Source organism: Labrus mixtus, chromosome 5 (assembly GCF_963584025.1).
Source record: "Labrus mixtus chromosome 5, fLabMix1.1, whole genome shotgun sequence".
Lineage (NCBI taxonomy): Eukaryota > Metazoa > Chordata > Actinopteri > Labriformes > Labridae > Labrus > Labrus mixtus.
In genome coordinates this window covers 11,995,865-12,010,893 of record NC_083616.1, presented here as the reverse complement: position 1 = coordinate 12,010,893, position 15,029 = coordinate 11,995,865, and the positions used below count along the sequence as shown (strand labels likewise).

The following is a 15,029-nucleotide window of genomic DNA, read 5'->3' as shown; positions in this document are numbered from 1 at the left end:
ATTTAAAAACTGAACTTTATATAATAATAATAATAATAATAATAATAATAATAGCTGCATGGAAATGCTGGGAGATATTTTACATTTTTTAGATACTGACTTAATCCTCTCTGAAGTATTGCTAATGTGATGTCTATAATGTGAGTACCATATGCTGCAATTACTAATGTCTGTGTTGTAAATATCTGGAATAAGTACATTTTCATTAATTTAGAGGACAACTGATAAGAGACCCAGTTACATCTAGTTGGTGAGAAAATACAAGAAGTTACTGTGGAGATTGTTCTGACAGAATGATGTTTTTTTCTTGTGGTGTGAACAATAAGGGATGAAGTTACATCATTTATTGCAAGTGACATTTTTGGAACAACCTCCATCTGGTCTGTGGCGATTGAGTGCAAAATCCCCAAAAATGTCAAGACAAACAAAAGCATGCAGAAACAAGTTTTGACAGAAAATAATTAAACATTTTTTGTTACCTTTAGACCCTACTTGCTTGGAGTTTAGTAACCTATTGTTTTGGTATCTTTGAAAAATGTAATTTCAATACAGATCACAATTCTAAATCTAAGCTGTCATACTACAAATGCTGCCTGACATCGGCTGATATTACAGAATGTGTACGCTACATTTGAAGAGCTGCCAGGGACCTTACATGCTATTTTGTGACAAAGTGAACAAAATGTGTTATGACAGGGCTGTTTGATTATAGATGTTTGAAAGCGACTGTAGTAAACTAAGTCCAAGTTATTTTTGCTTCAAAATTGATGAGATTATACAACACATGCTCTTTGGTTTAATTCTACAGTAGCACAATTATTAATATTTTATATATGATAATTTTTCTGTTGGTTCTGTCCTGTGACTTGCACATGCAAATTTGTCAGCTAACACATTGTGTGTTCTATGGACCAATAAGAAAAACAACAGTAAAAAATGATGACCTAAAAAGGCTCATTACTTCAAAGCCTGACTCCAGTCCTTTGTTTGAATAGAAGAAGAAGAAGGTGTTGAGAGGGAATAGGTCACATCAGTGTTTTGTTCTTGCATCTATAGTTATGCTGTAGAAACCTTTTTATCCCCCCCAAACAGCTTCACAATACACAAAGCTGTCAAATTTCTGCATTATGAAGCAACTCACTGCCAGTTTTATTTCCAATGCTTTTTGTGTTACAGATGTTTTAAAGCATGTGACCATTTGCCATAGTGCCCCAACCAGAAATCATATGGGTTTACATGGCTTTTGTTTTCCTAGTGAAATGAATCTCTTAAAGCAAACATTGAAGTGAAACCCCATCACGTTCCTATTTTCATCAAACCAGGAGAAGTGACATGACAGCAGTCTCAGGGGAGATTCTAAACCCCTCATTTGCCTTAATTGATATAATGAATGGCATGTGTTTTCTGCCTCCATAGTCTAGTAATTGCCTTTTTTAACACCCATCAATGGAATATGTGCTGTGGAATGATTGAAGACATTAATGCTTTTGAGCGCAAATGTAGTTGACAGTAACAAGAAGGATTTCCTGTATTATTAGGTAGCTAACGGATGTTGTAATAACATTTTATGTGGAATCAATGAAATGTGTAATTTTTTCTTGAACCATATTTTTGTATACTAATTTCCTTTTGAATGTTTTTGGTTTGAATGTTTTCTACAGAACACATTTAACAGTGGAAGAAACTGAACTTGATATTGAAATATAGAATGTACATCTCTTATGAGGCAGGTGTAGAGATGGTGTCCTGTTATCGTTTTTGTCACTGTTGTTGTTTTTCCTGTTCTGTTCCTGATGAATGCCATTGTTAAACATGCATTTCAGCTGCTATTTCCCTTTGTTCTTTTAGTGTTACTGTTTTACTAAACCAGAGGCTGACTGATAGTATTTTTCTTGTCTTACAGGCTGGAGGATCAGACAAAAAAGCTTCACAAGGACATGAAGAAAAGTACTGAGGCTGATTTAGGTGTGTTCTACCACCAAGCTGTGTGTTGGCGCCGGGTGTGCCATTGATCTCCACTTGTTCACCAACATACTTACATGTTGCTTGGCAGGTTTCTCAAGGCTACAAAAGACATTTGGTCGTCTTGGTTTATTTGGTGGTGTTTCAGCTCTACGAAAACTTGAAATTGAGATGAAAATTTTGAGTCTTCCCTTTAATCTTGTATAGGCTTTTCCAGGCTATCATAGTGTGTTTGATTTGGATCTACGAGTGTATCTCTTTTGGGATGTTCAGTTAGGGCTCCGTTTGTTAACCATGTCTGCCTCATTTATTTATTCATGAAATTGTCGGCCACAGAAACCATGTTTACTCTACTTTTTATTTGCTTACTTGCTGGTTTTGGAGATGTGTATCTGGGACGCAGCGGTAGACATGGCCTGTGGTAAGTAGTCAGTTGTGGGGGTGGAGGAGCGGGGATGGATGGAGGAGTGAGAGGCTTCTTCATTTCCTCTCCTTTGTGCTCTGGAATATGGATGTCTGCATCATCAAAGTGTCATAGCTGTCAGGCCCTCATTATCATTAATGGATTCCATCTGTTGCACAGGTCCTGTCTCCAGCAACTGCTACCAAACAAAGAACTGGACCTACTCTGATTGTCGCCACTGCATTTTATACACTGCCTTCTATATGAACAATCATTTATCTAGTCAAGGGTGCTGATACGCAGAGCTTTATTGAACTCGCTCTGCCAATTAGCTGGTGAGGGATGAAAATGTCTTTCAAGGGACACTGTGGTTCACCATTTCAATTAGACGACATAACAGAAGGCAGTGAAAGTAGCAGGGATAATTGTGCTTTTCACACTGAGAAATAGTTCCTGCTGTTTCAGCCCCAGATTATTAGGGACCGCCGCTTCCCTTATTTGCACACTACTTGTGCTTATAATTAAAGCACCACCATTCAGTCGCCCTTTGATTCTCATGACCCTGTAATCAAGTGAAATCAGACAATGTCATGTCAGACAATTTGTTCCTTGTCAAAAGGAGAAGGATGCAGAAATGTCACTTGGTCATAATTGATTGGTTGAAAATGGTCTTGAGAGAATCCCAAGGGAGTGTGAAAACACTGTTCCAGATCTCCATGAAGCCCATTTTCACCACAGCCACTAATGTCAGCTAGTGACTCCTCAGTGAAGCTCATTTATTTTGACAGTGAAGCCATGATCTGATATGTGCTATGTGTCTAAACAAAGTTGCATGAGAACAGATTAACAGTAATTGGTGCTGTCAGTGTAGAAACATTGCTAAGATTCTTGGTGCTTTACTGAATATTCATCCTGACATCCCCCCCCCCGCCCCCCCTCAGATTTTTACAATGGGGGCAAACTGTCACACTATACTCTTGCTCTTAAGTTATTATTAAAGGTTACTTTTGAAGACCTAAATGTATAAAATGATGAAAGACCTTCAGTCTTACTGTATTTAACTATTTATCCCCATAAGGTTTAAAGAAAAATTCAAATAAAGCGGCATTGAATTAATTGAAATGGCACCTCCTGTAATAATTTAATTAGATTGCTACTGCATTATTGTCTTTTCCTTGAGCATCATTTTCTACATTTCAACAGCATCCTCTGCTTTGTGTGTGTTTGTCTGTCAGCTATGTCCAAAGCAGCGGTGAAGATCTCTGCAGACCTGCTGAGTAACCCTCTTTGTGAACAGGACCAGGCCTTCCTGGAGTCCATGACTGCCTTGGATACAGCCATGAGAAGGATGGATGCCTTCAACCAGGAGAAGGTCAGACTCAATCCCACATTTTTGCGCACTTAAGATTTTCAGTGTTTTATCTGCGTCTTCTTCTGTCTTTCTCTGCTTTCTCTTCTTGGCACATGCCGTTGGCACTGATACCACAAGATTGGTATCGGGGGAAACTTCTCTCCTCAGACATACAAAAAAAAAGGAATGAAGACAAGTTTTTGTTGAAAATGCATATTTTCATATTAGTCAATATTGTGCAGCCTGTGGACTAAAAACTATCCGTATGTCTTTCCTTCTGCTGTGTTTAAAAAGCATCTGTGGCATCATCCTCTTTAAGCTCCAGCTACTTGTTATCAGCTGTGAAGATTGATGCATTTGTGACTCACTGACGTCTAAAATAACTTGTACAATGGAAAGAGCTTTTCACAACAAGGGAATACACCACAGCATTCATGCAATTCATATGGTCACAGCTTGTGTAGTGAACACGTCTATTGTAATGCTTGTCTTATAAATTGAGACGAAAAGTTGGCTTGGGTTCAATGTTGGTGTTTTTTCCATCCTAAGCTGTTCACCCCACCCAATAATGCCTTGAAAGGGTACAGTTGGTTATTTCCTCATTCATGGGGAAGAGTGATAACAAATCCCATCACAGCTTTACATTTTGTGGGTACTAACTCTTGAGAAAAGTAAACATAAGGGAAATCACAGACGACATGACATGCCATCTATGGAGCCACACGTAAATTTGGCTAGATGAAGACAATCATTTCCTTCATATACTTTTCTCTTACTTCTTTTGTTACTGATTTGAAATATTTGTGTGTTTCTTTTTATCTTTTTCACTCTTGTATGTTTTGTCCTCAGTGGAAACCGTAGATAGGCAGACTTTTTAGTTTTACTATAACTCTAAGCATTATAGCATGCTCGCTCTCTTACAGCTGTACTTTGTGAACATCTCTTCTTTGGCTGTCAGGACTCTCCAGATTATTCGCTGGGTGCACTTCAGGTTTTTGATTAGAATCATTGCCAAAGGTAGTTATAATGTGAATCATAGTGGCACCGCATGTGTGCATCCTCAAGGCACTTCACTGTGAAGAGTAGACTTTTAAAGAGGATAAGATACAATAGAACACAGGAGATCATACTAAGGCATATACCGATTGACTTTTTTCCATCTGTGTTTTCTTGACTCATTGCTCTGCTGTTAGGTGTTCTGGGCTTTTCACATTTGTTGCCATAAAAATATTCCCTTTTCTTCTCACATTTAGTTGTGTACCGGAGTGATTTCATAACCTTTAGACAACAATGATCAAAAAAGGTGGAAAAAATGAAAGCCGTTGTAAAAAAGTGCATTGTCTATTTTATTTTTTTATCCCACTCCGAGTCCAAAATTGTTGTTCAGTATCCCAAGAAAAGCACACCATCTGCATTTTATGTATTGGGTTGAGTGGACATGATTTATATTTCTTCAAAACCAGGACCACAATTTTTTCTCCAATATGTTTGTGCAGCACAGCGTCCATGCTGGAACCAAAACTTAAAATTAAATGTTTTCAAGTCTTCTCATCATTAAAAAAATCCATCAGTCCCTTTTTTTGTTTCTACTCAGATTAAAGTTGATCTAAGTCGCAAAGGAAAGAAGAACTACTCTGTTTGGTGAAAAATATGCCTAACTCTAATGTTGACTAAAGGCAACAATTTAGTAGCAGACTTTTGTTCCTTTTTCTTTTTGGTTTTAACCAGTCTTTCAGACTAGCTTCTCACAGCTCATCAAATTTTACTGGAGCAATTTTGAGTGACTAGACACAGTAGAATGTGGGTTGGACGGAGTGTGTGGGTTTGTGACCCGGGGTGTGTATGATCCAGGACTTGGCTTGGTCAAGTGCCTAGAAGAGCACTTGTGCCAGTTTGACTGTTTTCAGTATGTTGTTTCTCTTACATTCCTCATATTTATAGAATATCGCATTTTGTTTTTGTTTTTCATTTTGACTGTTTGAATCCAGAACTGAAGACCCATTTTCACCAGTGTCGGACCCTGCTTGAGCTTGCACAGCCCTCCTCAGTACCTCCATCAACTCATTCATTCATTTGTTTTAATGCAATTTTTGATTTTCCCTTTTAAAGTATTCTCTAGTTGCAAAAAGAGTGGCATTTATTTATACTGCATAGTTGTGATTCCATATTCTGGCTCCAAGCTGAGTAGTTTTCCAGTTTGGCTCTGCAGCCAGGATGTATTTGACAGTGATTCAGCTAGGCAGCAACACTTTTTCACTTGAGGAGGACAACAGTCACCAACTGTATTGACGTGTTTGTATTTTTTTTTTTTTAACACACTTTGATCCAGAGTGGATTTTGACAGCTAGGTCACACCTGATTTTCTCAGTACTTCTTTCAGTCTTACTAAATAAAAATCCTCACCCTAACACGATGTTCAGTTCCAGGCTTGGGCAGGGCTATGTGGCTCCTTTTTGTAGAGTGGCTGAAAGTGAGCTAAAGGCAGAATAGTGATTGTGAGCACTTTTTGGTCAGTCTGCTGTGTGGAATATCACCCCAGGTTTGCTAGGTGTTTAAAACCCAGCACAGCTCACTGGAACACTACTCCAGCTTCTCCCTTCAAGCTGACTGTTGATTCTAACGGCACCAACAGCAAACCCTATTGCTCCAACAAAACAGACACAAAAGCATCCACCCTTTGCTCTTCTCTCAGTGTTGAGACGAGATGTTCTGCCGCAGGGCCCGTGAGTGAGAGAGCCAGCAGATAAAACGTGCAGCGATAATGAAGGCAGCAGTGGCCCAGGTCTGTGTGTTTATTTCTGGGGCTGAGCAGGGCGCACAGCCCCGCCGGCACACTGCTGCCGAAGCTAAGCCCCAGTGTAGATGGCGGCAGCGCAGTAGAGGATGCTCCGTTTGGAGGGATATTGATTTCCTCTGCGATCTGTGTGTATTTTTGGGAGGCCTGTGTGCCAGGATGGCCTCTGCCCCGTGACTCACTGATGGAGACTACTGCTTGAGCGTCGGCCTCGGGCTCTGCAGGGCCTCTAAGGAATAGCTCCCCCCCCCTTTCTGTGGGAAGGGGCAGAGGGTAGAGGGCACCAGCATGCTTAAGCAAATCTGCCGCTGTTGTTCTCCCTCCTCGCTGCATGCTCTCACCTTAGAAGCAGCGGCGCAGCTCGAGTCGGGGAGGGGGGATGGTGTGAATATGTAAAACAAAGAAAATGTGAATTCCCATGTACTTATTTGTTATTGGTTCTCTGTTTTCCCTCAAACCACAATCAACCATTTTGTACTTGGAAATGTGCCGGTGTGAAGCAGTGAGTGTTGCTGTATGTTCTCAGAGATGGTCAGGGCATTTTTACAAAGCACAGCTGCGATCTTGCTTCCTTGTTGTTGTGTGATTGACTGTCCTTCCAATACTGAGTGAACATATGATAAGTGGAGCTGCTCACTGTTCTCATGCAGCTGTCACTTCACATCTCGCTGCTTTAAATTTCTCCTTCACCGTACTTAGCATTTACTCCTCACTTGACTTGATTGCATGGTTAACTTAGCATTCTGTCATACTGGAAGAGCTGGTGTTAACAGTCATTTGGAATCTGCAATGTAAATGATGCTGGAAACTTTATTAATTTTGCACCAACTTCTGTCGATGAGACTTGGTGCCGGGGCTGGAGGCCTCGAGATTGGATGTTCGTTTACTTCCATTTAACCCCCCTCCCTTCTCTTCCCTCCTTCCCCTGTCGGTTCTGGCAACCAGAAGGAAAATGTAGAAAAATATAAACTGTTATTGTTAAAATGTTTGTTTGCAAAGAACTTTCATCTTGTACGGCAGCCCACCCTCCACAGGATTTGAAATCAGTGGGGCTTTGCTTTCATGTCCGTCCCCTGACAGTTTCATCCTTTTGTATCGCAAGCTCAATGAATATTCAGGGTTTTCTCCTCAGGGCTTGTGTACAATAAAAAACGTCACGAAAGTTTCTTTGCGAGCACCCCCCCCACCCTCCTTATTTTTCTTGAGTGCTCTGTTTGAAATATACACAATTGCTTATGTTTGTTCAGCCGCATTAGTTAGCAGCTAATGAGAGAGAGATGTACGAGCTATTTTGTTCAGTCTCTAGTTTTGATGTAACTCATGTTGACAATGAATAACAATTTGTAGTTTCACATCCCCTGATATAGAGGTGCTTATTGCCTATATTAACAAAAGATTTCTTTTATTTCAGGTCAACCAGATCCAGAAGACAGTTATCGACCCTCTGAAAAAGTAAGTTTGAGTTTTTAGTTGTTCTTCTAGAGTTTGTTGTTGCTGCTATGTCAAAGGTTGGCTCTAAATGTATCAATACTGAATCTAGGCCGTATAGTTTTTCTGATAAGTTTAGGATTTTATTTTGGTTTGGCAGAGTGGTGGAGTTTTCCACCCAGGGTGATAAATTGACTGCATGACAAACGAAAACTACAATACTGTAAAAGCAATCAAGCACAGTTTTTTGTGGCTTATTGTTCCTAATGTGCTAAATCCATATGACACTCAGGGCAGTGTCCCATAATATTTGTATTATTGACCCCGCTCTGCTCTTCACCCTGATGGTGCTGGACCACAGGAAGTCCTGCAGTGAAGTAACATGGATTGTAAAAATGTATTGAGTGGTTCTACTGTGGTGTTAGTGTGTCTGGAAGAAAGTTTATTTGGTTTTCATTCCTAATACTCGCCCCCATTTGAGCAGGCAGTGAGTGCTTTTCCATTCCCTAACGCTCACGTCTTCAGAAATACACACTCACCAAACACACACAGTACACACACACACACACACACATGCAAAGCAGAGGTACTGAAGGGAGTGGTTGGACAATCCCACCCATCTTCCGGAGAGCTTGTTAAGGTTTGCTTCCTCCTCTTGGCTCCTCCCAGGAGATCCAACATATGCTCTTTAAGAAAGCATGTGCACACGTTTCTATTTCATGTTAATGTTAAACCCCATATGCCTGTTAGCTTGTTTTTGAAAATATCCAATGAGAAGAAATTCCTACCGAAAAACATGAATGGTGTGTGTGTGTGTGTGTGTGTGTGTGTGTGTGTGTGTGTGTGTGTGTGTGTGTGTGTGTGTGTGTGTGTGTGTGTGTGTGTGTGTGTGTGTGTGTGTGTGTGTGTGTGTGTGTGTGTGTGTGTGTGTGTGTGTGTGTGTGTGTGTGTGTGTGTGTGTGTGTGTGTGTGTGTGTGTGTGTGTGTGTGTGTGTGTGTGTGTGTGTGTGTGTGTGTGTGTGTGTGTGTGTGTGTGTGTGTGTGTGTGTGTGTGTGTGTGTGTGTGTGTGAGCCCTTTCTTCCTCATGTACTCTGGTGGCGGAGCAATGACAGGATAGAATGGTTCTAATTTCCTCTTCCTGGTGGGCGGCAGGCGGACGTGTGGGCAGGCTCACAATATGGCAGAGGGCCCAGCTTCATGGGCCCAGAGCTGTGGATTGGTTGAAAAAGAGAACTGTCTCAGGACACTGCATACTCTGACTGTATTTTGGCCATAAAGTCAGGCATTAACATGGTTCTTAAATAAAGCAGAGGAAGTTCCTAAATGACTTTTAAAGCTTAAGTGACCTCTTCATTAACTTTTTTTCTCCTGTTGCTATTAGTTATGCGTGTATCAAAGTGTCCTCTATAGAAAACTGAGACACAAAAGCTACTATACTTTAAAGCTTCCATTAAGATTCCATTAGTCCATCACTAATGAATACTTTGTCTACAAATACTCTGTGGTGATCCTGTGTCACAATATTAGTGAAGAGTTGAGAAGGAAAACGTTAATGTTAATGGAAGACCTTGAATGGGTTCTCTCTGTGTGTGTCTGTGTGCGTGTGCGTGTGCGTGTGTTTGTGTGTGTGTTGGGTACAGCTTGTATCCATGTGTAATTGCTATTAAAAAATTTGCTGTCCATCCTTAATTGTTGGTGTGGTAAAATGTACAGTAAACAAACAAAAAGAGGCATCCTCCCACATCCTCCCCGTGTGTGTGTGTGTGTGTGTGTGTGTGTGTGTGTGTGTGTGTGTGTGTGTGTGTGTGTGTGTGTGTGTGTGTGTGTGTGTGTGTGTGTGTGTGTGTGTGTGTGTGTGTGTGTGTGTGTGTGTGTGTGTGTGTGTGTGTGTGTGTGTGTGTGTGTGTGTGTGTGTGTGTGTGTGTGTGTGTGTGTGTGTGTGTGTGTGTGTGTGTGTGTGTGTGTGTGTGTGTGTGTGTGTGTGTGTGTGTGTGTGTGTGTGTGTGTGTGTGTGTGTGTGTGTGTGTGTGTGTGTGTGTGTGTGTGTGTGTGTGTGTGTGTGTGTGTGTGTGTGTGTGTGTGTGTGTGTGTGTGTGTGTGTGTGTGTGTGTGTGTGTGTGTGTGTGTGTGTGTGTGTGTGTGTGTGTGTGTGTGTGTGTGTGTGTGTGTGTGTGTGTGTGTGTGTGTGTGTGTGTGTGTGTGTGTGTGTGTGTGTGTGTGTGTGTGTGTGTGTGTGTGTGTGTGTGTGTGTCTGTGTGTGTCTGTGTGTCTCTCTCAGGCCCAGACTTGAATTCATCCTTCTCAGCGGGGTAACTAAGTGACAGCCCTGTGTTTATGTGTGGGGGGGGGAGTGTGTGGGCACGAGACATTTGTGTTATCTCGGCCTCCTAACCTAGCCCTTTCTGTGTCGTTGCTCTCTTGGATGAGACAGAATTTAAGCCTGTTTTGAGACCTCTACCCTGGACTGAGCACTGAATAGACAAGCCACATTCAACTGTTTCTGAAGGACGGAAGGACTCTGCCTCTAGAGCAAGAACATTTACAACCAAGCTATTTAGCTTAGTTGTGGGGATGACACACATTTTTTCAGTGGCAGGAAATCAATTTGATCTAAATTTTGTCTTTGTAATCTCTGTTCTGCTTTGTTATTTACCAATGATTTTTTTCTACCTTTTTTTTTTTCATCTTATCTGGTATTTCATGAAACTAAGCCAGCTACATGAGTTGTCATGAGTTTTGATCAACAACGTACAAGACAAGTTGTGGCAGATCAAACTCTCCCCTGCTGACACAAAGGAGGTTCTGCTGGCATGTACGTCACACAATTAAGTTCCCATGGCCCACTGCCCTGAGCCATTTATACAACAGGTCGTAGTGATTCCACCTGCACAGTAAGCATCATTTTAGAATACTTGCCACATGATTCAACCTTGTCTCACACTTTCAGTCTTTTTCTGAGACTTGACACATTGCAGTTTGTAATTTACACATAAACAATGCCCTTTGCCATATTTTTAGTGGTTAGCTGTGTGTTTTTGCTAAAAGTGAGTTATGTGATGGTGGACGTTGAGAGGGACAGCAAGCCTCCTAGACTGAGGGTGTCTAGACCAGACTTGGGCTTGGCTGACGGGACGGCCTGGCCTGTCTGTGGATTGGCAGCTGCTCATAAACACACTCATTGCTCCAGATGCTATTTCCATCCAGCCTGTTCACCACACCCTGACCTGTCACATGGACAGTGGTGTGCCCTTGGCCCCCGCACAGTCCTCAACCAGTGTTAAACCTCATTCAAGCAAATGCACCCGTAGCTGCCTGACCGGTAGTTATCCAGCCAAGGCCAGGACATCGAGGGAAATGTCCGAGGCCTGGACAATTTTAGAACAAACATTCATCACCAAGTCTGTATATTAACCTTCATCCAGGACTCTGCTGCATAGTCTTGCGTGGGAGCCTTTGACACAGCTGAGTCACCATAACTTCTGGCACACAGACACCCAAGTGTAACTGTGAGACAACTGGAGCTAGTATGAGAAAGACAGGAAAGGGTTAACAAGCAATTGGCTTTAAGTCTAGCTCTTCTTCCTCCTCTTTCAGTGCCAGGAGAGTAGCGGCCCTTACTTACTTCCTCAGTGTTCTCATAGATAGTAGTGGCTGACAGTGATCACGGTGTCGTAAGGAAATTTCCCCGTGCTGTCAGGTGAAGTGTGCTGGTGAGAATGCCATCAGCCGAAAGCTGGTTTGCCGCTACGTTGTCAACAGCCAATAGGATCGTGTTGGAGTGCAGTCATGCCTAGAGGGCAGTTACATAATCCCTTGGCGCTTCAAGTATGTGTACACTGGAACAGATAGTAGACTTGAGGATCGGCATCCACCCCTGCCATACACTGGGCCAAAGTGGTATTTTATAAATAGCGGTAGAGCGTGGGCCGCGGGGCTGGGCTGAGCTAGGCTCTGTGATGTCACTCAAATGCTACAAGACCACTCCTTGCTTAACTTCCTGTAGTAAACAATCATTGCTTGTCTGACTGAGCCTAGGTTCACATCACTTTTACCCCCCAGAACTTAGCTAAGGTACAAAGGCAGCTGTATTATTGTATTTCACAATCAGTACACAGGTTATCAGTTGTTACTGCTGATCAAAGCAGGACAAGGACTGACATTAAAAGGAAAATAAATCCTGAAGCCCACACATTTTGTGGCCAATTACAATATGGGAGGAGGCACACACATTAAACTGTAGTAGTAGTGCTCCTACACAGATGATGAAATGCTTTAAATGAGTCATTCAAAAATGCTATATCTCACTCTACATTCTGATTGTTTTTATCACTGACTCACATGTAGCAGACACCTGGGTGAATAATCTTATGGCCTGCTTGAAAACACTGTCACTGCGCTGTGTTTACATGAAAGAAAGGTCAAGCAATTTCTTTCTTATCGGAAGTTTATTTCTTCATGTTTGCCTAGTTTCAAATGATAATAATAATAAAAGTTTATTTATATAGCGCGTTTCGCAGACAAAGGTCACAACAACAGCATACATACAATGAAAGAAGAAAAAGAAAAAAATTAGTACGTCATGGACATGACACATTATAAAATCCTGCTATAACCAGGAAAAATAAAACATAGATGAGTAGGTACACTGGGTGGACCTGATTACCCATAGGCCTGTCTAAACATGTCTAAACACGTCAAATAGCTCATGTGCTATCTTATGTCCTTTGTCTTTAAAGAAATAATAAAAAAATGGAGCATAACTACCACACTCTAAAGAATAATGGTGGGCCTTTTGTTAATTTATTACACTTTATTTGAAAGGGGCATATACAATATACATAGACATCCTGAAAACAGCCGACGCAACTATCATAGTGTTTATAGTTTATAATTTGCTGCATCTGTCCCTAGAACAGCTTTTGTGTTAATAAAAGATTATAACATTTTAAAAATGTTCTGGACAATAATGATGCATTAATCTTGTAGTCATATCAATTGTTTTTATCTCTCATTCATTCAATTGTTTACTATATATTGGGTTGAATATTCCTTGTATATAGTATTCCTGCTTCCCATTATAAACAGCAATAGCACCAGTGCAACAAGTCCCAGGATGAAGCTCAGACTCCTGTTGCTAAGTTACAGATGAGTGTTTTCCTATTTTTAGTGCTGAAGACCAGGATTCCTCTTGCAAGAATATATTTTCATTTGGAATATGATAATTGTCACAGAATGAATAGTTTCATGCCGTTTTGAACTACAGTAATTAGATAATAGATTAGAAGAAACTTAATGCAGAGCTGTCCTCTGGGGTTTGAGAGTACCTCTATAATAATATGTTGAGGAGAAGGATTTTATTAACTCATAATGACTTTTATTAAGCGAGCATGTGATGGAGAATGTACTTCATAGAGAGAAGACAGCTGCTTTAATGATTTTAGTTTCTCCTTGAAGGATTCCTTGATTTTATTCCCCCCATTTAAGTGTGTGTCTGGATATTTTTTGATTACATGATTGTATTTGTGTGTAGAAGTGTGTATTTTGTATAGTGCCCTGTTCGTCATCTCAGAGAATGCTAAGATTGTCTGTTTGCTTCGTGCAGGTATGGTGGCGTCTTCCCCAGCCTCAACATGGCAGTGAAGCGCCGCGAACAGGCGCTGCAGGACTACAAACGACTGCAATCTAAAGTGGAAAAGTATGAAGAGAAAGAAAAAACGGGGCCCGCCATGGTCAAACTACATCAGGTACTGTGAGTCGAAAAGCGTGCATCAGTGCACGTGTTGGTCCACTCCAATGCTACCTCTATCTGCACAGGAGCAGAGTTCACCTTCTCTTGCATGTTGCACGTATTTTGAATAGAACACAATAAGTGGGAAAAGACACAAATGCTGACTGGGTATGAACAGAAATAGTTGAGCACATGCATACTGTACATGTGCGCTCCTTCACCCACGCAAGCTACCAGGCTCTCAAGTAGTGCCTTTTCAAAAAGGCACTGCTGCACATCTACAGGCACGTAATTGAGAATTGTAGACACACACATACACAGTATGAAGCCACTACAGAAGCGCACACATTCACAGATAGCGCTGCAGTGTTGCCTATGCTATTGCCTCTAACACATCCTCACATGGCGAGCCACCCACACACGTTGAGAAAAGCACTGTCAGGGGAACAAAGCCTTGAAGAGGCCCCTGCATCCCTGCCCTTTGAATCCATGTGCACTTAAAGAAATGATCCTAACAAAAAGCTTGTATGCCATTTTAACTGGTTTATGTAAAAAAAAACTAACTAATGACTACACCATAATGCAGCAGCTAAACAATATGTAGTTTGAATAGAGCAGCTACCCCTTCCCCTTAATAAAAACAATTCTCACCCTCTCACACATATCCATTGTGCATTCCATAACTCCATGCCTACAGAAGACTACCCACTAATACATTCACACACAGATCAGTGGTGCTGGAGTCCACTCACAGCCAAGTCTGCCCACATTACCCACTCCTCCTCACTGTGGTCGTGATTACAGCCTTTTTTTGCACTGCTTCTCCGTTGGAATTAGGCAAATATCTCTCTGAACAATAAGAAAAAAGCACACAAGAGATGGCTCCAGTGTTGAAATACTTTAAACTAACTTGTTTTTCTTAACAGGTTTTTGCTTTTCTCATTATGTGCAACACCAGTGTTTGAGGAAGAATGTGATGGAAAAAAATGGCATGATTTTGAAGGTTAAATGAGTGGATGTTATGTAAATTTAAAACTGCCAGTTACCGATGGTAACCTGTTCTTTTGTTTCCTCTGCACCCAAGGCCAGAGAGGAGCTGCGACCAGTCAGGGAAGACTTTGAGGCCAAGAACAAGCAGCTGCTGGACGAGATGCCCAAGTTCTACCACAGTCGCATCGACTACTTCCAGCCCAGTTTTGAGGCTCTTATCAGGGCCCAGGTTAGTAATCGCCCCCATGGGGAAGCACACACAATGGAGCACTCACGCCTGCACGCTCACCCACCCTTCAATGAGCTGTTACGCCCTGATTGTTGGTTAAACAGCGTATAAAATGTCTGATGGAAGGGAGTGTATAATCCTGG

At 41.5% G+C, this 15,029-nt stretch overlaps 1 protein-coding gene across 1 annotated transcript in view; it reads left to right on the top strand.

Annotated features, from left to right (window-relative positions):
* bin3 (bridging integrator 3) overlaps positions 1 to 15,029 on the top strand; it is a 32,856-nt gene that overhangs the window by 14,005 nt on the left and 3,822 nt on the right. Inside the window, exons 4-8 of the mRNA XM_061037872.1 lie at positions 1,904 to 1,965; positions 3,601 to 3,737; positions 7,922 to 7,962; positions 13,542 to 13,683; positions 14,752 to 14,886. Coding sequence (XP_060893855.1) covers positions 1,904 to 1,965; positions 3,601 to 3,737; positions 7,922 to 7,962; positions 13,542 to 13,683; positions 14,752 to 14,886 — 517 coding nt within the window. The remainder of the gene's footprint in view (positions 1 to 1,903; positions 1,966 to 3,600; positions 3,738 to 7,921; positions 7,963 to 13,541; positions 13,684 to 14,751; positions 14,887 to 15,029) is intronic.